The 21,366-nt window shown below is 53.4% G+C and overlaps 10 protein-coding genes across 10 annotated transcripts; 5 read left to right on the top strand and 5 right to left on the bottom strand.

Annotated features, from left to right (window-relative positions):
• Positions 1 to 337: 337 nt before the first annotated feature.
• CPAR01_04187 (uncharacterized protein) lies at positions 338 to 574 on the top strand (the record flags this gene model as incomplete). Its single annotated transcript, XM_060488468.1, has 1 exon — positions 338 to 574. The coding sequence occupies one exon, from the start codon at positions 338 to 340 to the stop codon at positions 572 to 574; it is 237 nt and encodes a 78-aa protein (XP_060352674.1).
• A 1,719-nt stretch (positions 575 to 2,293) lies between these two features.
• On the bottom strand, positions 2,294 to 2,626 carry CPAR01_04186 (uncharacterized protein; the record flags this gene model as incomplete). The annotated part of the gene is made up of 2 exons (XM_060488467.1): positions 2,294 to 2,398; positions 2,501 to 2,626. 2 exons carry the CDS (start codon positions 2,624 to 2,626, stop codon positions 2,294 to 2,296), a joined length of 231 nt encoding a protein of 76 aa, XP_060352673.1.
• Positions 2,627 to 2,801: 175 nt separating this feature from the next.
• CPAR01_04185 (uncharacterized protein) lies at positions 2,802 to 4,135 on the bottom strand (the record flags this gene model as incomplete). Its single annotated transcript, XM_060488466.1, has 3 exons — positions 2,802 to 3,243; positions 3,320 to 3,676; positions 4,032 to 4,135. The coding sequence occupies 3 exons, from the start codon at positions 4,133 to 4,135 to the stop codon at positions 2,802 to 2,804; spliced, it is 903 nt and encodes a 300-aa protein (XP_060352672.1).
• Positions 4,136 to 6,650: 2,515 nt separating this feature from the next.
• Positions 6,651 to 8,095, top strand: CPAR01_04184 (Nuf2 family protein; the record flags this gene model as incomplete). The annotated part of the gene is made up of 2 exons (XM_060488465.1): positions 6,651 to 7,925; positions 7,982 to 8,095. The coding sequence occupies 2 exons, from the start codon at positions 6,651 to 6,653 to the stop codon at positions 8,093 to 8,095; spliced, it is 1,389 nt and encodes a 462-aa protein (XP_060352671.1).
• A 224-nt stretch (positions 8,096 to 8,319) lies between these two features.
• CPAR01_04183 (uncharacterized protein) lies at positions 8,320 to 8,988 on the bottom strand (the record flags this gene model as incomplete). The annotated part of the gene is made up of 1 exon (XM_060488464.1): positions 8,320 to 8,988. The coding sequence occupies one exon, from the start codon at positions 8,986 to 8,988 to the stop codon at positions 8,320 to 8,322; it is 669 nt and encodes a 222-aa protein (XP_060352670.1).
• Positions 8,989 to 10,341: 1,353 nt separating this feature from the next.
• Positions 10,342 to 12,798, top strand: CPAR01_04182 (uncharacterized protein; the record flags this gene model as incomplete). Its single annotated transcript, XM_060488463.1, has 3 exons — positions 10,342 to 10,381; positions 10,437 to 10,579; positions 10,648 to 12,798. The coding sequence occupies 3 exons, from the start codon at positions 10,342 to 10,344 to the stop codon at positions 12,796 to 12,798; spliced, it is 2,334 nt and encodes a 777-aa protein (XP_060352669.1).
• Positions 12,799 to 14,382: 1,584 nt separating this feature from the next.
• Positions 14,383 to 15,556, top strand: CPAR01_04181 (RTA1 like protein; the record flags this gene model as incomplete). Its single annotated transcript, XM_060488462.1, has 3 exons — positions 14,383 to 14,614; positions 14,758 to 15,256; positions 15,319 to 15,556. The coding sequence occupies 3 exons, from the start codon at positions 14,383 to 14,385 to the stop codon at positions 15,554 to 15,556; spliced, it is 969 nt and encodes a 322-aa protein (XP_060352668.1).
• Positions 15,557 to 16,077: 521 nt separating this feature from the next.
• CPAR01_04180 (uncharacterized protein) lies at positions 16,078 to 16,284 on the top strand (the record flags this gene model as incomplete). The annotated part of the gene is made up of 1 exon (XM_060488461.1): positions 16,078 to 16,284. The coding sequence occupies one exon, from the start codon at positions 16,078 to 16,080 to the stop codon at positions 16,282 to 16,284; it is 207 nt and encodes a 68-aa protein (XP_060352667.1).
• A 298-nt stretch (positions 16,285 to 16,582) lies between these two features.
• CPAR01_04179 (3-hydroxyisobutyrate dehydrogenase) lies at positions 16,583 to 17,869 on the bottom strand (the record flags this gene model as incomplete). The annotated part of the gene is made up of 3 exons (XM_060488460.1): positions 16,583 to 17,305; positions 17,521 to 17,694; positions 17,756 to 17,869. The coding sequence occupies 3 exons, from the start codon at positions 17,867 to 17,869 to the stop codon at positions 16,583 to 16,585; spliced, it is 1,011 nt and encodes a 336-aa protein (XP_060352666.1).
• A 1,515-nt stretch (positions 17,870 to 19,384) lies between these two features.
• CPAR01_04178 (KilA-N domain-containing protein) lies at positions 19,385 to 20,766 on the bottom strand (the record flags this gene model as incomplete). Its single annotated transcript, XM_060488459.1, has 3 exons — positions 19,385 to 19,415; positions 19,477 to 20,638; positions 20,691 to 20,766. 3 exons carry the CDS (start codon positions 20,764 to 20,766, stop codon positions 19,385 to 19,387), a joined length of 1,269 nt encoding a protein of 422 aa, XP_060352665.1.
• Positions 20,767 to 21,366: the final 600 nt, after the last annotated feature.

Raw genomic sequence — 21,366 nt, 5'->3', positions numbered from 1 at the left:
ATGGGACGGCCAGGGCTGGTTGGTTTGGGCTGGAAGAAAAAGTCAAGGGTCGGTCAAGGACTCAAGGGTGAAGGGGTGGGAAGAGGGAGGGTGGAAGGGGTGTGGGTTGACCAGGACTCTCTGGACAAAGTGTGGTGTGTGCCCAAGGGTTGGAGGGTGCGTTGCGTTTTGTGTTTCTTCCTGCTTCCCCTAGCTTTTTAATGGACTAGCAACTGGTCAATTGGTTGATGAATACGCAGTACGGGTCCCAGGGACAACGTGCCATGTGTCTCTTCCGTTCTTTGAGGTCGAGTTGAGTTCGAGTTGTCGAGACTGATGGGACTGGATCTGTACAGAGATGGATCTCGCAGTCCTCATAACCAATGACAGTCTGGTGCGAAGATACAGACTGGAGGAGAGGAACCACAGGAGAACGTTGACGTGTGCTTCGCGTGGTTTTCCGGGAACCAGTGCTGTGCCTGTGTGTCTGTGTGAACGAGGGATAGATGGCCACCAGACGCCAGCGAAGTCTCCTGCCGGCAGGGGGAATGTCAATGTCGTCGATGGGATCAGGGACTGCCAGGACTGGGCCTGATCGTCGCGAGTTTTTTCTGCTTCGGTATCAACGGAGTGGACCCAACCAGCTTTCTAGCACACCACCTGCTGCTCGGCTCCAAGTGCTGCCCTGGTTTGCTGCTTGCCCTGGTCTTGTCCCGGTCTGGCTGGCCTGAGAAGGTCAAGAAGGACTGAGAGGTCTGTGAGAGAGCGTGTACTCGTAGAGAGGTCCAGCCAGGGCAGGACGCAAGATTCAAGAAAGGAGCCCTCAACGAATCCAGACAGTGATGCGATGCGATGCGATGCGATGCAGTGCGAGTCTGCCGTGGCGCTGGTTCCTGGCCTGACTGACTGCGAGCGGGCCACGGGTCCGGCTTTGCATGTTTCTGACTACGAAGTACTGGGATCTCTATGGACGACTCGCAGGTCTGACATCCAGCCCCTGGAGTTCCAATGTCTCACCGTCTGGAGGCCTTTCTGGTCTTCCCCCGGGCTTGTCTCATATGCCGTTGTCTTATTCTGTGGTTTTCGGTGGCTTGACAGCCAGAAGATGACTGGAATCGTGCTGGTCCGTAGTGTTGAGTGGCTGGCCATCTTTAGTTATCGATAGATCATAGCCGTAACGGTTCCAGCATGCCTCTCGATGCAGTAGTACAGTATCTATATGTGTTAAAGTTTCTGCTCGTTCTACCTCCAACGGTGGGCTCATGGGCCCGTCCCCCTGGCTGCCGCCGTGCCCTGCGCGATGTACCGCGAGAAGCCCGTATGTGCAAGTTTAAAAAGAGAAGGAAAAAGGTAAAAAGAAGGGATGTGGGAGGGGTTCAGTCAAGATACCCGCTGCACCTCTTCGCTATCGCTTCGTATCCGCGCCGAAGACCCGTCCGAGTCCCGTATTCCGCGGTTGCTCAGATCTTGCAGCGACATGTACCAATGCTCTGTACGAATACCTAGGTTTCGTTTACTTCTGCAATAAGTCAGACAGCAGGTGTGTTGCTGGCGGCTGCAAGTCGGCTCCATTGGAATGCTGCCGACTAGAGCTCCGGGAGGCGAGTGATAGATGGCAGCGTCTTCCACAAGTACGTAGGGTTCAGGTCTGAGAAGCCTGTTTGCACTGCAGTGGACGCAGTAGGGCTGTGCTAATTTCTCAGGACCGTTACTCGGTTGAACTATTTGACTTTGCGTGTGTCCATCCACCCACTTTGTGCCTACCCATCGCTCTTCCCAAGCCGTCAAGACGTTATGAAAAAGACGAGGGCTGAAAGGGGATTCGCCCAGGCCCTGAGTCATCCACTCGAAAGGGATAGATAGATCCGGGAGTTGGAATTCGAGACGGACTGGATCTATCTCAGCCTCAATTAAGAATCGCCGTCAATGGACATGCCCTTGCAGTGTTCCCATGGTGGTGTTCCCATGGTGGTGTTCCTTGCTGTGCCACATATTGGGAGTCTAGAATAACCAAGAATATTCAAATCCGCCGGCTCAATGACAAGGGCAGCCCACCAGTGTACTAAGAGAGGATTACATAAATCTGGAGAAGCCCTTGTTTCCGGACCCTCATCCCTCAGTGGGATTCCGAGAGGGAAACCGAAGGGGGGCAAACAGAGTTCATCGTCCCCTCTGGCCACAACTCTTTGCCGCATCGGCCACAGCACAGTAGCGCCCCGCAACCTGTTAAACCGTTGCGGTGCTCTTCATCAGATGATGTGGCTATTGGTGCCGTTTGTGCATCCATACTTGCAAAGTTACACGAACACTGTTGCTATGCGCCATCGCGCCCACCTTTCGCTGTCGGAGGGCGTTTTTTTTTTTCCAGGATTCGCGCCATCATCCTTCCCCAGATATTGCTCAGCCCGCTGCGTTGATTCTGAGAAATATTCTTTGGCGTTAGCCTCTTTCTAGCATATCCTATTATATGACCGTCATCTTGCCCTTTGCTTCTGTCCACTGAGCTATCACTTCAGCTCACAGACAGCTGCACAGGGCGAGGCGTGCGCGGGGCGTTGGCCTGAAGGTTGCTCCAGCCACTAGGGCGAGTTGACGGTGACACTGACATATGTTTGACGCCAATGACTACCGGCCGTCCCGCCGTCATTTTGCGGGCGGATGATCGACTGGGAAGGGCCTTAGAGCAATGAGAAAGCTAGACTCCTACTAGCAGCCCGGCCGACTGTCAATTCCTTCTCCTTGCGCACAAGCTTATTCTTTCACGTCTTCGAGGTCCTGGTAGACAAAGCGAACAAAGATGATGAGCCAAGACCAAAGTGGCCTTAGCCGTTGAGAACTTGAGGGGAACTTCTAGACACATCATCTGACCGCTCCAGCTCCCAGAATAGCGCCCGCCCTATCACCTCTTTCAGCCGCGTTGCTACGGGGGCGGCTGCGGTGTCTTTTGGCCACCCGCGAGAGCTTCGATCCCAGGCGAGAGACTGAGGAGACTGGACGTTGCGGCTTGCCGTTCGGTTCGACGGTTGCGCAACGTTCTGCCCTGCCGGCCGGTCCTTGACTCTCATCCCACAGTATGCGTGGCCTGTAGGGATCGTACTTGTTGGAAAACTTGAACGTGCCTGTTTGCGAGGCAACAGGGGCCATTTGCCCTTGAAGCAGGGATCGTCCTTCTCCTCTAAAGTACCGTTACCTGCGGAGCGGGACGCCAATACTTCTGTGATGGAGTAGCCAAGGCCATCGGGTGCCGTATCGAGCACAACGCCGCTTGAGGGCAGTTACATGAAGTCTGGCCCTCTTTTGTACGAGAGAAAGACTTGGCTCGATGGGAACCTGCAGGTACCTCGATTGGAAAACCCTCAATTCCTGCTCGTATTCGTCCTCAGCAGCCCTGGAGAAGCTGGCCAAAAGACGCTGCAACCCGTATTTGCTGCGGCCTGCCCACTGCCTCAGGGCCCGGCACTCGCCGCCCACGACGTAGCCTGGAAGGAGTTGGAACCAACACTCGCAGCTTGTAGGGTCTCTTTCCAGCCCCCGTCTAACGAGATCGTGAGCCATATCCATCTGCTTACTGGCTTTACGGTGTTGTGGACATTTGCTGCTGTCAATGCATCGCATGGAACCGTAGCCTGCCACGACTGCAAACATGTGAACTCCTGCACTCCGCCATACTGTAGCATGTCGTTCGCGCTGCCGATTTCTGCCCGAGCATGACTAGTGCAGTTGCTGTGAGAGAGTATTGATGCCCCGAAATATCAAAGAAAGTGCGTGTTCCTGTATAATGAGCACCTTGGCAGTCTCCGGGCGGCGGGCACCTATCCCTAACTTGCGATGCTGCGATATGCCCTGTATATCGAAAGTTTCGGTCATTATGTCATGGGAGCCGCTGCTGGCTCTTCATGTAGACATTCCATCCAGGATATGGCGTCGGCCCTGCTGAATCCAAGAGTCAGGACGTCGCAATGGCGCGCGGGCTGCAGATTGTGCGGCATAAGTCCAAGTGTCGCAACTTGCAACTGCTTCATCATCGGTACGTGTGGCTTCAAGGGCTTTACCTGCGTGCCTGCTTGAGGACTTGAGCCAGCGGCAGACCGGGGTGACGACTGCTAGCCGCCTTGGGGGCGATCCTTTTAAGATTGGCGTCCCATCTCAACGTCATTGCGCCGGGGTTCTGGTCTTATCGACCTGCCAGCCTGCCGTAGCGGCGTAGGGTAATTAGGTAGCTGCGGAGGAGTTCGTCATCCGTCAGCTTCCACCCGGGCTTGATTTCCAATTTCCATGTATCCGTCGGTGCTGTATCCGTATGCTTCTTGAGCTCGCTTCATCATCCATAGTTCTCAGGGGCGCATCATGCTGTGCAGATAGCCTGATACTTCGAAGCAGTGGTTGAGTGCCCTTCAGGCAGTTGCGTGAAAGATGCCAAACATAGGTTAATAAGGCCTCATTTCTTCTTAGTAGTCTGGCGTGCTGCAGGTGTCGGCTACATCGTTTCTTTCGCACCTGTCAGACTCGACACGTAGTGCAAGCTTCCCCCTGGATAATGCAAGTGCTGCAGGCACAGCAATGTAAAGCCAGCAGCGTGGTCATTGATGGGTCTCGATAATCCGTCTTCCGGTTTTGACAGGAGTCATTGCTCGACTTCCGCTTCTGCCATGCTCTTATCAGCCGAGCAGGATAACACGTCGGTAATACTGGCTTGATGCTGAGCACCTTCATGCGCACATAGGATCAGCTAGCGTGCGCCGATGGTCCCTTATCCTCGCCCTTGGATGCCTCGATGGACTCGTGGAGGGCGTAATATCCTTTCAATGTCACCAGTCGAGGCTTCGAGGGCGGGGTTGGTGTGTAGACTAGTTCTCCCTCGTCGACCTTGACGAATGAACCACCATTGTTCAGCCAGTATGGTCGCTCGCTCATTTGATCATTAACTGGTTGCAGCTCATGCAGGTAGGCTTGGTCTTGAGCATTAGGCACTACTCACAGCTCTTAAATGCCTACATTAGAGAGGGGATTGGCAGCATCTTCCTATCTGGCAATGAAAAATGGAGTGCTCACATAGCTGGCCAGTCAGGGAAGATTTGCACCAATAATGGTTGGTGAAAATAAATCCCTTTTCATCTGATGACATCCCCCCCCTGGCGCCTGGCGGTGACGCTAGACTGGGACTTCCCGAAAAGTAAATCCAAACTGTTTCACGCTCGGAGCCTCTGTCAATGGGAGTCTGTTGTTTCTAGCCAATGACAGCCCACGGCGAGGGGCGTTTCAGAAACGATATCGATGGGTAGACGGCAACAGGGCTCATTGCGAAATGAGACGGCTCCCTTTTTGTCCATAGAGTATTACGGATAGAATCCATTTGGCGAGGCGGAAATGAAGGTCAGTGTCCGTAGTTTGTCTGGCCAAAGTTATCGACCCAGAACTACCTGGACGCCATGTGGGAGAACGGCGGAAACTGGCTGGGGTTCAGCGCAGATCTCGGCTGGCGCGAAGTGTGAGGGTGTGTTCATCTGCTCATCTCTGCACCTTTTGGTTAGGGATTGGCAGCTTTCTGGCCAGGTTCGATTGGCCTCTCTGTCTCTGAGAACGCAGGCGAGGTCATCTGCTTCGAAGCGCAGGGGATGAGGACGGTTCTAGGCTCGCCTCTTGAACCGCTTGGTCCATATCCAGAATCCGATTTGGTACTCTCTCCGAATCTCTCATTTTGGTACGTAATGGCCCAGCAGTAGTGCTTTGTAGGCGCCGTGTAGGCCATGGCATGAGAGATTCACCACCGCAGTGGATTCCTGATAGTATTTCTTTCGAATATGACTGTATGACCCGGTGTCTTGATCGAGTTTGAGGCAGAGGATGATACTGGTGTGCGGCCAAGTCCCGGATTGATGAAGTTGCTTCGAAGTTGCTATTAGGCATAAGGTACCAGTGTTTCTCTCGAGTCAGTGCCGAGCAATGCGGCATGCGAAGCTTTGGGACAAGGTTTCCTGGAGCTCCGCGAAGTGAGAAGTGCTGAAATTGTTCTGTGACGTTGGCGAGTCGGCAGAGAAGTGACCAAACTCTGGAAGGTCGCGTTGGGTTTCTGGATGTCACCTAGGAGGGCATGAACCCAAGCCGCGCTAACGGAAAGCACCTGCCACGCCGAATCTAAGGTGCCCTGTAGATACGGAGTACACAGGCGAAAGAAAACCTCCCTTTGCACCTGCCTGCAAGCACTAGATCTCTCGTACCTTTTAAGATGCCTACAGGTATGCACTGTAAGGATATACAGCACCAATACGCATCGATGCGATAAGTAAAGGGGTACACATTGCACGGGGATGAAGTCGGTGGCAGATATGAGCGCCGCAGAGGAGCACAGGCTAGGTACACCGGCAATAAGTCAGACGACCGAAAGCACGTGGCTCTTAGTCATGTGACTCTTCGTTACGTAAGGTGAGGTACTCTAGTTACCTTAAGGTAGCCCCGAAGGTCTTTATCGATAAGAAGCGGGTTGTCGGAGCAACAAGCCCGATAAGCTGTTTACGGCAATCTTTTGATGCCAACCTAACCGCGACAACACCACGCCCAATATCTACAGACACACCTACGGAATCGAATTGACCTTTGTCTTGTCACATCGCATCCAAGCTCGACCAGCCAGTGTATCTCACCGCTCCAAGGAGCCCAAACGAATCACCAATATGTCGTACAATCCGCGGATGAGCATCATTCCCGCGACACAGACACAGTCGCGCAATACCCGCAAGAAAGAAGATGAAGCCGACGCGTTCATGCGCCTGCCGGACAAGGAGATTGTCGGCTGCATAACAGACATCGGAATCCCCTTCAACGTTGCCGACCTCCAGAAGCCGAACCCATTGCAGGTGCAGATGATTTTCGAATGGTTTGCCGAATTGCTCCTCAATGCGACCCGCGAGACCGTCGAGCCCGCCATGCGTGCTGCTGCTGAGGACATCTGCGGCGAATACTCCGACATCGTGCCCCCCGACACCCGCAACTTGATGGGCTTCTACGTTTCTCTGCGAGGTCTTCTAGCAGAGTGCGGCATCCAGGACTTCAGCTTCAACGACCTCTACAAGCCCACGCACGACCGTCTTGTCAAAATCTTTAGTTACCTGATCAACTTTGTGCGCTTCCGCGAATCTCAGACAAGCGTCATTGACGAGCACTTCAACAAGGCCGAAACGACGAAATCCCGCATAGAGAGCCTGTACTCGGAGAATCAGGACATGGAGTCGCGTCTTGTCGACATGAAGCGCAACCGCAAGGCAATGGAGGCACAGGTGCGCGAGAAGACGACCCGCAACGAGGAACTCAAGCAGCGGCTGCTGGAGCTGCGGCGTAACCAGGAGCGCGTGGCCGCTCGTCTTGAAGACGCAAAGGTCAAGAAGACTGAGCTCACGACAGCACTGGAGGAGAGGACAGCACAAAAGCTTACCGCTAAACAAGAGAGCGCAAAGCTTCGGCCCTACGTCATGCAGAGTCCTTCGGCGCTGCAGGCGACCCTGACAGAGCTAAGCAACGCGCTTAACAGCGAAAAGTCGCACATCGAGGCCCTCGATCGCCGCTCGCGCGCACTCCAGACATCGGCCGATTCCTTCTCGGTGGTCTCTACGGACGTAGCATCATGCATCAAGGTGTTGGACGAAATTGGCACCGAGCTGGCCAAGGAGGAGGACGAGAACCTGAAGAATGTCAAGCAACGCGATGCACTATCGGAGCGCGGTAACAACGTGCGAGAAGTCGAGCGTACGGAGGCATTGCTGCAGCGGCAATTGCTTAAGTGGAACGAGCGTACCGAGAAGCTCCGCGAGCAAAGTTCTGCCAAGGCCCAGGACGCCAAGGAGAAGATGGAGGAGCTTCGTGCTGTTCACCGTAAGCTCACCGAGGAGAGGACGGACAAGGGCAAGGATATTGAGAGGCGCCGTGTTCGCATTGAGCAAACTGAGAAAAAGGTACATTTACCCTTGATCTTCTGATATGGGACTGGATGCTAACAAAAGAAAAATAGATGTTGGACCTTAAGGAGAACATTGAAAACGAGATTCACAGTGCTTACGATGAGTTCCTCAAGATGGATTCTCACATCAAGCTATACATTACCGAGATGGAGCAGGCTCTCTAGATTATCATTGTTTTGGGTCGGTTATCTGTCACTTTGCCACGATGAAATGAGTTATAAGGATACCATGGGTTTGGCGTTTGAGGCAGGTTTGGATTCTGTAGATGTTGGAGAGGGGCAAAGACCTGGGTGTTACATGGTTGTGCCCAACGTATCGATACAATGAAGCTTTCGATCTCTTTCGACCCATATCGTTGCCTCGGTCGAGGTTCTGTGCAAGCCGAGTACTAAAGATCCCAGCGGCCAGTCTGGAAACGAAACCAGCGGCCCAATACTCGTCTCACCTCGACAGTTCTCCCCATCCAGACGCCCTCGCTCCTCCTTGAACTCCCGCTCAAAACCGGCGCATCATCCCGCAGCAGTGACGTAAAGTCTTCATGCCCTCCTGCGCCTCTAGGCTCAACGATGACGGGTTTGAATTTGGTGTCGGCCCGGCGAGCTGCCTCGATGAGCACCGCGGCCGAGCTACTGAGGCCTTGCGCGCTCCACTCGCTGCTATCGCGGTGGAGATCGAGAAACCCGTATACCAGGAGCAAAGGCGGGCGACTCTTCGAATTTGACGATGTGTGGTTTGGTGGAGGTGGTATCAAGGAGTCTGAAGTGCCAAAGGCGGACAAGAAGGCACGTAGATGTGTTACGCTGGGGATGAAGAGGATGCGGATGTGACGGGCAATTGCGGTCTGGAGGAGTGTTGCCGAGAGGAGAGGTAGTGGAGGCAGGTCTTCGGATTGCTCATGATTATGTTGGGAGATATTTTTGCGGCTGTCAGAGACGAGAGCTGAGATGAAGTCCTGTCGTTGATAGCAAATGAGGAGTGTCGTTGGATAGGGCTGGAATGTGACGATGTAATGAAGCAGCTCTGCTGGTGAGGCAGGCGAGAGCACTGTCGGGTTCATTGGTAAAGATTCTGAGAACAATCTGTTTCTTCTTGCTAAGTGATACTCTTAGAACCTCGAAAGTATTGTTGTTTTGGTTTGGGGGGTTTCTCTCATTAGATCAGTCCTTGACGAGGTAGGAGTGGGATGAAGGAAGAGTACGATTAGAGCCAATGAGTGCGCCGGGTCGAGGGACCCACTTTAGCCGCCTTTCTGTGAGAGACTCGATCTATGACTACTGCTCCAAGTGGTCGTATTAGTGATAGCACCATATCACCGTTTCTTTCATCAAGTGATTGGGCTTTCATTCCCTCTTATTGACACTGTAAAATTCTGACGTTTCGTAATGCTCGCTTCCGTTGAATGCTCTTGGTCATCTCATCACATGGGCTACAGACGGGCCCATCCCATGAACCTAGGCCATGCTTCGTCTTCATCTCAAGGATCATAGTAAACAATTTGAGATTGTCTTTCATGAGCTGTTTACAATCTGAGAGTCAAACCTGGCAGTGAACAGCATCATGTTTATCTCTTGGAGTCACATTTCTGCTGTCAGGTTCAGAACCAGGCTTGGGCATGTTTGACGAGAAGTTGGGTCAAATGGCCTACGACACGCAATGTGGCTGTGGAGATTAGGTATAGATGTATCACTCTTCTTCTGCTCTAACTTCATCTTTACTGCAATTCACTAGTAGGCTTTATAGAGTACTTAAATATAGGCGTTAGAAATTACTGGCCAGGATACTTTGCAATCGAGAGCAGTTCGATAATTCTGCTTCCTATGAGAGCTCATTCAAACTCCCTCGGGTCCCTCTACCCGCATCTATCGATACCTCTTCTTGAAATTGCGAACTTATGATTGAGGGAAAGAGTCTAAGAGATTGGGATTAAGCCTCTCTAGGGACTCAATAACCAAAGGGTCTTGTTTCTCGCTCCCCAGGAAGACACCCAAAAGCTACTATACTAATGGACGTTTCAAAAACCCTGGATGTGTTTCCTCCAAGCCTATCGAGGATCGGACTTACACTGAGAATACAATTCAACTTGTCAATCAATCACCAGATACTCACCAGAGACCAAGACAAGTTTCCAACCTTAAAGGGAAGTGAGTGAGCAGCGGATCGGTGTGGGGCAGGAATCGTCCGCCATGGTGGGGCTACCTTACCTATCGAGCCCCCGCCCTCTGCGGATACAGCAGCTAAAGGTACCTCAACCGTCCCGGCCTCTGTCCCTCGCCGACCACCTAGCTCAGTCAGCCTCTCGAGCACCCGATGAGACGTCATTTCTCTCCCTGCCACAACGACCCGATATCTCCAAGGCTTCGGAGACCAAAATCCGCCCGACTTCTTCAGCCCGACAGGCCTTTCGCCCGCCATGGAGTCCATTGCGCGGATATCCAGCCTGCTCGAGAGCGGTACGTTTCTTGCTCCTGTCGTCATGTCCCCTCGCTAACGTTTACCTCGTCCCAGCCCGAGAGCTCACCCTCGATGCCGCCTCAGCCACGCGCAGCTCCCGCAGCACCGGCCGCCCTCTCGACCGTACACAGATTAAGAAGCTACTGGACAGTCGAAATGAGCGCGAGGTGCTCGACGGCCTGCGCCGCGTCCTCTCGGTAGGCATCGCGCTCTTCCCAGCCAGCCTCCCCGTCCCTGCCTTGGCTAATCGACCCGTTCTGCATAGATGATGTACCGCGGCCAAAAGACGTTACCCTTCTTCTCCTCTGTTGTCAAGAATGTCGCCTCGCCGAACATCGAAATCAAGAAGCTTGTCTATATCTACCTCATTCATCATGCCGAACAAGAACCCGATCTGGCTCTGCTCTCCATCAATACCATTCAGAAATCCCTCTCCGATACGAACCCCCAAGTCCGCGCCCTTGCTCTCAAGACAATGTCTGGCATCCGAGTCCCAGTCATCAGTCAGATCGTATCTCTCGCAATCAAGAAGGGTGTGGCAGATATGAGTCCCTACGTACGCCGAGCTGCCGCCCTCTCCATCCCCAAATGCTACCGCCTCGATCCCACACAGTTGCCGCAACTCCTCGAATACCTAACTGCGCTCCTTGGCGACAAGCAGTACTTTGTCGCCGGTGCGGCAGTTTCGGCCTTCCTCGAGATATGTCCCGATCGAATCGATCTCATACATCCCCAGTACCGGGCGTTGGTCAAAAAGGTCGTAGACATGGACGAGTGGAGTCAGCTGGCGACGCTGAGAATGATGACATATTACGCAAGGAAATGCTTTCCCAGGCGGACACGCAGCGTTAAAAGTCAGGAAAAGGCTACCAACTTGGGCGACTTTTATGGAGAAACATCGCAGACTGGAGGCGAGGAGCAAGAGGTTGCCGTCGTGGACCCAGATCTCGCCTTGCTCCTCAACGGTATCAAACCGTTGCTACAGAGCCGCAATTCAGCTGTGGTCATCGCGGTTACGAGATGTTACGTCGATATTGGCACGCCGGAATACGTCAAGACAGCGATTGGCCCACTCGTTGCGCTCCTCAGGGGGCCACAAGACATCCAGCAAGTCGCCCTCTACAACATTGTCTCGGTGTGCCTGACGAGGCCAACCGACTTTGTCAAATATGCCAGCCACTTCCTTGTCAGAGCTACGGACCCTGCGCAAGTATGGGAGCTGAAACTGGAAATTCTGACACTCATCTTCCCTCACGCACCGCCACACATCAAGAGCCTCATTCTGAACGAACTCGAGCACTTTTCCGGCTCAACGAACAAAGCGCTGGTAAGAGAAGCAGTACGCGCTATTGGACGGTGCGCCCAGACGGACTCATCTGCGGCTCCCAGGTGTCTTCGTTTACTACTCGGACAGATCACGAGTCTTGATGGAACCTTGGCAGCGGAATCTCTGACGGTGATTCGGCACCTGATCCAGCAAGATCCCCAGGGGCATGTAGGCACAGTTGTTCGTTTGGCGAAGAACCTAGACTCGGCAACAGACCCTCAAGCAAGGGCAACCATCATTTGGCTTGTGGGGGAGTTCTCGGGCCTTGAAGGCGAAGACAATATTGCCGCAGATGTGATGCGGATTCTTCTCAAGGATTTCGCGAGTGAAGCAGAGGTAGCCAAGGGACAGATCCTTCTTCTCGCTGCCAAGGTCTACCTACATCACATAAACCGACAAAACGAGAACAAGGGCGAAGACGATGCGCCCGTACCAGTCCAGGACGACCACCCCGTGGCGAAACTCTGGGATTATGCGCTATTACTGGTCCGCTACGACACATCGTACGACCTCCGCGACCGAGCCCGGATGTACCGAGCCCTCCTTTCCGTGCCCCAACTAGCCACGTTAATGTTGTTGGCACCGAAGCCCGCGCCCCAAGCTCCCAGCCCATCAGAGACACGCAAGGGCTTCATGCTCGGCTCGTCAACGCTTGTGTTGGCCGGTGGAGGTGGCATTCACGGGTTACGTGGTTACGATGCTCTTCCCGAATGGGTTGCGGAGGGCTCAGAACCCGACAGGAGATTACGAGAGACAGAAGCAACATCGAGCTACGGTGAGGATAAAAACGTGCCGGCAAGTCAAATGCTCGACAGCGCAGTCAGGGCGGCGCCAACGAGGACCAACGGTCTCGGTGCCGTTGTGGGTGCCGGTGCTGCAAGCGGTGTTGGTGTCAAGACGCTCGATGACTGGCTTGCCGAGGAAGAGAAAGAGGAGCAACAGGCGGCCTTCCACATGGAGGAGGAAGAGGATGATGAGGACGACGAGGAAGAGGAGGAAGAAACAGACGATGAGGATGAAGAAGACGAGGATGATGACGAAGACGAGGAAGACGAAGAGGACGAGAGCAGCGACGACGACAGCGATTGACATGCACGTCGTCGCGTGCGAACCGGTAGCCAGAAGCTGCTCTCGTCGACCTGAAGCATATAATTAAATGACATACATTCTGGCACTTGGGCGCAAAGTTTCTATCGTGACAGTCATCAAACGCGTAGTTTTGCGGCAGGCTGGGCCAAATGCATGAACCGGTTCGCGGAGAAAACAGAAGACTACTAACTTGAAGGTATCGCATCCCAGAGCAACCGGTCTTATGGGGCAGAACTCGGCGACAGATTAGCGGAATGGGCAACGGGTGGTTTTCTTGACTGGCATGACAGCATTCCTCCTAAGCTTCGGAGAGATTGGTTGCCCCGAATCTCTGGGTCCAGTACTACGGGTGCCGGGTCGCAGTTGCACACACGAATACGTTTATAGTAGTCTCGATGGTTACCACGCGAGCGGCAGGCATACCTATCATCCAAGCGAACCGAGAGACCCGAGCCATCGCCTTCCGGATCCTCCTAGGCCTCTAACCCGCCGGTGTTTCTAGCGGGACTCGGGAGAAGCTCGAGTGATCCTTGTCGATATCTCGGTTAGGTGTTCGGGTGGCATCCTGTCAGCATCGCTTACCCCGTGTTATTCGGATAGGAAACACCCCGATGGGTGGATTCGGTGCAGACCCGAGCCAAGGCGCTAGATTGATGCTAAGATTCGGGCGTTGGTCTCCGTACCGTCTTTCGGAGTCTCCCCCGTTTGTTGCCTCAACTGTCTCTCCTCTTGACTCTGTCCGTGGTCTCTTACATATAGTGTTCGGGACAAAGGTTGTTGACTGCACTGGGGATCCGCAACTTGATCTCGAATCACTTTATTAATTCCTACTAGTGAAGTCTTAAGTCCTGATAAGATCCACCATGTCACAGAACGTCCGAGGGCCCAACAGAGAGACAACCAACATCCAATGGTCACCCCTCACACACACACAAAGTCCGTAAGCGGCAGGCGCACTGGTTTCCAATTCGAGCGGGCGAGCGGGTCCTCGGGTAGAAGACGAAGATCTTGGCTCTGTCCTTAGCGTTACCGTTTGCTGCCAACCCTTGTCGCTCTTTTCGCAGAAGATGCCATCTCGTTTCTCTCGTTTTGCTCGGTTTTCGCGTTACTAACGTATACGCTGACCAGTCATATGGCAGAGAAAACTGAGGAGAGGGTTGTCATGGATTTCTAGACCCTGAGATGGTGGTCTGTCTGCCTGTCAGTACGCAGATACTAAAGAGGCAGAGGCTGCTGTTCATGTTGTAACTGAAGCTCATATGTTTCGCATCCTTATATGTAGATGACAAACCTCGGCTGCGTTTCTTACTGTCATTTCTATTCGGCATCTACATCTTGGTTCAGTCCAAGTCTTTTTATTTCTTCCAAGGAATTTTCGACAGAACCATCGCCTCTTCAGGCTCGTGGCAACAATAACAGATACCAAGCGAGAGGAAAGAAACGAGGACTCGGACAATATACCATCCACTCAAATTTGCGATCGATCGCTCTGGTGACTTCGGGCACCTTAGGAAGATTCGTGTACATCCCGAGCCTCAACGAAGCCAGACGACTTTACTCAGCAGCACATCCAAATCGACCATCATGTCGGCCAACGACACCACGACACGGCGGCCTTTCCGCGAGTGTACCGAAGTCTCACAGCTTTGCCCCGTCGAGATGACAGTCTTGTCCTACTACCCCAACTTCGGCGCCAACATCTTCTTCGCCGTCGCTTTCGGTTTGATCGTGCTCGTGTCAGCAACCATTGGAACATGGAAGCGCACATGGACGTTCATGGCTCTTGTGACGGGCGGCTGTGTCCTCGAGACAGTTGGTATGGAGTTCCCTTCCTGCCTTGCCATTCCTCACACACGAACCCATTATCCCAACTTACAACTGGATGAACCATGCCTCCGTGCTCCTAGACCCGCAAGCACCATCAAGAATCCCCCTTTCTAACAACTGACATGACTCCAGGCTACGTCGGCCGCACCCTCCTCCACGAGAACCCCTGGAACAAGGACGCTTTCCAGATGCAAATCTGCACCATCATCCTCGGTCCGACCTTCATCTGCGCAGGAATCTATTTGACCTTGAAACACGTCTCCGCCAACCTCAACCCATCCCTCTCGCGCGTCCGCCCTCGTCTGTACCCGCTCATCTTCCTCCCCGCCGACCTCACCTGCCTCATCATCCAGGCTATCGGTGGCGGCTTGGCTGCTGCGGCGGGCCAGACGAATAAGAAGCTGCTAGACGGGGGCAACCAGGCCATCATTGCGGGTATTGTGCTGCAGGTCGTCGTGTTGATGCTGTTTGGGATCACTGGTGCGGACTACTGGATCCGCGTGAGGAAGTGGGCGCACGGGGCCGATACCAGCGCCGGCGATGTCTCGCTGTACCATGCCAAGAGGTTCAGGTCCTTTATCTACGCTGTGACGGTGGCGTATGCTTGTGTTATGATTCGTTGCATTTACCGGTAAGTTGGGCTGGTATACCACAAAAACAACAGAGGAAAAGGGTTGACTGATCTTGTTACAGTGTTGCCGAGATGGCCGGTGGATGGGGCAACCATATTATGCAGGACGAGGTTTCCTTCATGATCCTCGACGGCGGCCTAGTCTTGATCTGCGTCACGATGCTTACAGCCTTCCACCCGGGTTTATTCTTCCCGCAAATGGCGAACGCTCGCAAGGCATCTGTCGGAGAGAAGTCGGAGGCGACAACAACATCAACACCTGAAAATACCAAGATCGAGTCTGGGCGCGAGTCCGCATGAAGAGTCGAAAAAAGGACGTTAGAATAAAGAAGATGGTATTAGACGGATGAAGAAGGGATCATGGAAACACTGTTCTCGACAGATAGTCAGATCAATTGGGAACCGGCGCGAAGGCGCTAAGCCTCCTCTCGAAGCCTATTAGACTGAGGGTTTGCACTTTGTCAAAGAATTTGACACAATATTCAGTGAATTTCAACTCTGCCTTTCTGTGAGCTTTGTCGAGTATGTTCATATCGACAAACCAAGTCTACAAGATCTGTCTACCAGTGGATCGACAAAGAATTGATTGTTTATTGTTTAAGAAACAACGTTTGTTGATATTTAGAAAGTCCCCTCAACAATATTCACGGGTCACACCTAGACATTGACTTGACTTCTACACATAAGCTAAATGTTTTCCCTTAGATTTTCCACGGAAAACTGTCGATAACCTCATCTAGAATATCCTCCAACAGCCAGACATATTGTATGAGATAGGAAAGCAGTCTTTGTAAGTAATTCCCATGACAACTTTGCTCACAATGTGTGTCACAGACGTAATCCATTACATGTGCAGCATCTGCAACACCCGTCTAGGAAAACCACGTCGACGAGTCCTCGAGCATTGTTGCGCTGTCATCCTGAACGGCAAAACCGCCAACACTGCGGCGTCCTCTACGACACTGTCCCTGAACCGTCCGCTTCCGATCTGGCACTCCATCATTCGGGACTTGAGTTTGAAGTCTTGAAAACAGCGTTGGGCTACACTCTCATCGAGCCACAACACCGTCGTCCGAAGCCAAAGGCGATTCGATGCGACTTATGCGTAGACCATCTTGGGGAGAAAGAGGCTGAAGTGAGAGAGAAGTGGTGGAGGGCAGAGACAAAGGCACTGGCAGGTACCAGAAAGAACAAACGGCTAATCCCAGGACCTTCAACTGCGGGGTGGTCTGACATCTATCGATGAATGGTTTCATAGTTCTGGTAAGTGTAGTTTTCCCAAAGGCCCTAGAAATCTAACATCCTAGCTCGACGGATGACTGTTTTTCACTCCTTGCCTCCCAAGTACCGATAAACGACGGAAAAGTCCCGCCCTTTGCACTCTTCCTCGGCCTCAGCAGAAGCATACACCTCGGTTGCCTTGCCCGCCAACTCCAACTTGGCACCAGCCTCCCGCGCAGCAACGACGGCCAACCCAAGATCTTTGCGCATCAGCCCGATCCCGAACCCGCCCTTATAATCCCGTCCCGCGGGACTCCCCTCGACGACACCCTTGACGGGGTTATTCACCTCGCTAGGCCAGCACTTGCCCGTACTAACGTTGATCACGCCCGCGAGAACCTTGGGATCCAACCCCCACTTCATGCCCAGGTTCATCGCCTCAGCCGTGGCGATGTTGTTAATGGCCAGTAGGTAATTATTCGCCAGTTTCGCCGAGAGCCCCGTCCCCTGCGGTCCGCAGTGCAACACGCGCCTGCCCATACGCAGGAGCGTCGGCTCCACGGTGGGAAGATGCGTTGCGTCGCAGCCGAGCATGAAGGTGAGCGTGCCGGCCGTGGCACCGACGACGCCGCCGGACATTGGGGCGTCGACGAAAGTGCCCCGGTTGCTGGTTGAGGCCGAGACCGAGGCGGCGACCTCGCGGGACGAGGAGGGGTCAATGGTGGAGCAATCTATAAAGGTGCGTTTGCGGGAGGGCAGGTCTTTGAGGATGGAGGCGTAGACTGCTTTGACGTGGGATGGTTCGGGGAGAACGGTGATGACGGTGTCCTGGTGAGTCGTATTAGTATTCATGCCCTTGGTACAGAAATTGGAGCTTGAAGAAATACGGCATGAGACTCTCGAGGTCAGAAGACTTAGGAAGTTGCTTTACTCAGTGGACGGATGTAGGCCGCCTCATAGTTGGCAAAACAGTTTTAAGAATGCATCATACGAGCACAGATGGGCCATCTTGAAAGATGGAAAAACGAAACACGGTAACTTACAGCTTCAATTGACGCATCTCGTGCAGTGTCAACAACAGCAACCTTTGCGCCGCCGGCCTGAGACTGGTCCATCTCCTTTGCCAGGTTGGAGACGGCGTCTTTATTGATATCAAAGATGCGAATTTCATCTTTGGGACTCAACTTGGACTGAAGGTTCTTGGCCATTTGGTAACCCTGAAATGGAACGGTCAGCTTCATGAGGGGTTCAATGCCATTGAGTTTAGGAGGGCCATACCATTTGTCCTAAGCCGATGAAGCCATAACTCTCCAATCGTCGGTGCGTCGTCGCAAAGCCGCGCTGTTGTTGAACGAGTCTCGGCAGAGCTCGCAATGTGGAAGCTGCCCGCATTTTGTGAAATGTATTCCAATTTCAGATGAGGAAAAGCAACAGGTACTTGAGTGACAGTGAAAAGAAGGAGACAGAGCACACTCAAAACCGGAAAGATGTAAGTGTACAATGCTCTTGTTCAAAGTTGGATGAGAGACGGGCACTCCAGCCGATCGTAACCCCAGCTTTCCACTTCCACTTCACCCGCTTGCGCGCTGCGGGGGAGCAAGCCAACGGTTATCCGGGGAGCCGGCCATTGCCGGTGTTAGCCATGCCCGCTCGTGTCTACCCCGAATGATGCACGCGGGCGACCTTGGACCTTGGCCCTTGGCCCCTCACCCCGTCATCCGAGACCTGTGTCTCCCAACCCATGCATTGGTGCGTCTGCGGGAGCGGCCCTGATCGAATTGGAGAAGAAAAGAGTGGTTCCGCGCCCCTTGCAGATGATGCTAAGAATACCGCATGGTGCCGGGAGAGCGCACGCATATACTGACGTCGCTTGGGAAAAGGTCAAATCCGAACTTAGCCTTCCCCTCACGACAGAAAGGTGAGTGGGAGAAGAATTACTTTCCGCTTGTCAGACATCGTGAGAAATTTCTGATTTCTTATATGCCGTGGCATGTGGACCGAATGACATCAGTTTGACAAACATCATCTCCATTGCCGATGGAGACAGTTGAGACGACGATGGAGACTATAGGGATAAGTGGTGGAGATTTCGGCGAGGAACTGACTCTTCGCCAAGGGCCTTCCATGAAATAATGGGACGTGTGACTGAGTAATAGACGGTTGGGCCATTGTTTTCTACCAGCAGCGGCTGGGATAGCTTAGGGACAAGGGCCTCGTACGGCCAACTTGTAACATACAAGCCGGTCAACAACCCAAGCCTCGCATCATACCATGCACTAAGCTATGTAGGCGGGTACTACATTGAGGAAAGTTGTGGAGTGACTCGGACAAAAACCGGATGAGGCTCTGCTTGAGCGAAATGGAGCATCCGGGTAGCTGGCTTCACAAGCACAAAACGTATCATAGTCGTGATAGTTACATATTGCACACGTTCATTAGGGTCAACGACATAACACCCCTTAACTGCTTACGAGCGACATAATTGTCACGAAGATAGCGCCTCGAAGAAGCATCTCTTGCAACGCATGCACCGTATCCCATTCGACGCCGAAAAGCAGAGAAATACCTAAACAATACATCAACTACAATTGCCTCAATCCTGAACCACGGCCTTGCCCTCCCGCGTATCCCCCTATCGCCCGTGGAGACGATCTCAATGTACACTTATTTGATCCCACCCAATATTCCACAAGCAACGAGTGAAAAGAAAGCTGGCCCGAGTGCCCTCGGGCTCTATCTGGGTATGATGAGTAAGGCAATAAAACGATATAGAAAGGCTGCCGCCGAGTCCTCGGCCTGGAAAACGGGCTTGAGGCAGTCAGAATATCTGATATTCCACGACTGTATCAACCGTCTTCACTGTAACCTAGAGCCCCCCGAAATGCTCCCGACACGTCAAATGACGTCTCAGAAAGAACCAACAAAGTACGAGAATGCGCTGCAAATTTTGTTAGCCGATTTCAGTCCCAGATGGCAATGAGCAAATCAGAGATACATACCCAACGGCCAGTGACACGGCACTCAGACCAAACAAAGCCCGGTTCCGTACGCGGAGCTTCTTGACCTGCACCTCGGTGGTCTTGGCCTTCTTCGACCGCGGCTCCTCGACGACCTCCTTCTCCTCATCCTCATCGTCTCCTTTTGAAATCTCTTCGGCTCCACGCTTGCTCTTGGCCTTGGGACTGTCAACGCCTTCTGACTTGATGGCGGCCGCCTCGACCATTTGCTTCGCCTCCGCAATCATACGCGCAGTCTCCTCGGCAGATGGTGGCTCTGCGCTCAACAGAGGAAGCTCTAGTGACACGGCAGTGTGCTTAGTCTCGTTGCCGTCCTCATCCGTCTTGATAGCTTGGTCAACTATGACCTTGGCCTTGGGCTCTTCTTCCCTAGCCTCGAATACAAGCACTGGTTCCGTCTCGACAGTCTTGACAATGGTCTTGATCTCCGCTTCGGCGTCCTTGTCCTCTTCAATAACGCCGTTGACTTCCAGCTTAGTGGCAATTGTGGGCGTAGATTCTCTAGGCTCAACAGAGTCGGCCTTGGCCCGGCGCTTTCTGGGCGATCGGACAGGTCTAGGGAGTGTCGTGGCAGCGGCGGCCTTGGTAGGGCTTGCTGAGCGGCGAGATCGAGTGCTACGAGGGAGTGAAGTCGGGGTAGGAGGAGCAAGCTGAGGGTGAGCCTTGAGAAGCTCGTACTTGGGGGGCGCCGTAATCTTCTTAGGAGGGCTATCAGGGGTGTTGGAAACGGCAATAGTCGCGGGATCCAGTAGGGCGCGGATCCAAGGCCCAACGCCGTACTCCTCAGCCAGCGCCAATGCATGGTCTGGAGGAATCCAGACGTTGCCGGCAGTCTCCTCGGGACTGGTAGAAGCGAGTGACTTAATGTACTTGCGTTCGGCCTCTTCTTCGGCGGCCTCGGCGTAAGGGAAAGTGGCCTTGAACATTCCTGTCGCAGAAACAAAGCCGTCGTGGCTGCGTCGCATCAAGAAGTAGCTGTTAGGGCTGGACTTGAAGATGCCAGAGACGATACCCTTGGGCAAGGGAGCGCGGAGGTGGGCATAGTCGAATACACCGAGAGCAGCGCCTTCCCCTTCGGCCAGGTTGACCATCTTGGCCGTCAGCTGAGTCTGACCGAGTCGACGACGGGCTACGAGGTCATCGTCTGGAGTCTGGTTAGCAAGCACAAAGTGCTAGGCGCAGTCAATTGTTCGTACAACGGGGCACATCCTCAGTCATGAGGGTGTTGCGCTTTGCGGGCAGGTGCCGCTCGTGAGCTGTAGCAGAAGGCATTTCGGAAGTGTGGGACAAAGCGCGTAAAATTGGCGATTGAATTGGGTACGTTCAAAGGAAGTTTGCGATGCGCGCTGGCGGCAATCGAGGAGTGGTGTCTTCCAGGTCGCGTCGACGATGGGCTCGATCGGAGGAAGGGGCTAAATCGTCGCGTCAGCTTGAGGGCAGGTAGGAGCGCATAGATGGCGCGCAAAGAAGAGAATGATGGTGAGGTCTGTGGTAGGTGTCGCTTACCGAAGACTCGTTGGAGCTGACGGGAGCTGGCGATGGAGTTGGATCCTCGGAGCGCCAACGTGACGTGACGGGTCTGTCGCGTAAAAAAAAAAGGGTGCAGGGGTGGGTTGGCGATGCGGTTGATGAAGAAAAAAGATTATAATTGATTGTAGGCAATGGGAACAGCGATCCCGATAAGGGCACAGGCACAAAGGGCAAAGCTGTCTCAAAGGATGGATCGAGGGGAAGAAAGAAGATGTGGAGGGAATGTGTGTGAGAGAGTGAGGTGTGGTAGTGGTGGTGTGAAGGAAAGAGGGAGGGACGAGTCGCGGGATGAGAGAGAGAGAGGTGGTGGTGGTGACTTGTGAGGAGGAGAGGACGGGGGAG

This window comes from Colletotrichum paranaense (assembly GCF_030867605.1).
Source record: "Colletotrichum paranaense strain IMI 384185 chromosome Unknown Scaffold_3.1, whole genome shotgun sequence".
In the NCBI taxonomy this organism is placed as follows: domain Eukaryota; kingdom Fungi; phylum Ascomycota; class Sordariomycetes; order Glomerellales; family Glomerellaceae; genus Colletotrichum; species Colletotrichum paranaense.
The sequence above is the reverse complement of the archived record's forward strand: the minus strand, read 5'-3'. Positions and strand labels throughout refer to the sequence as shown.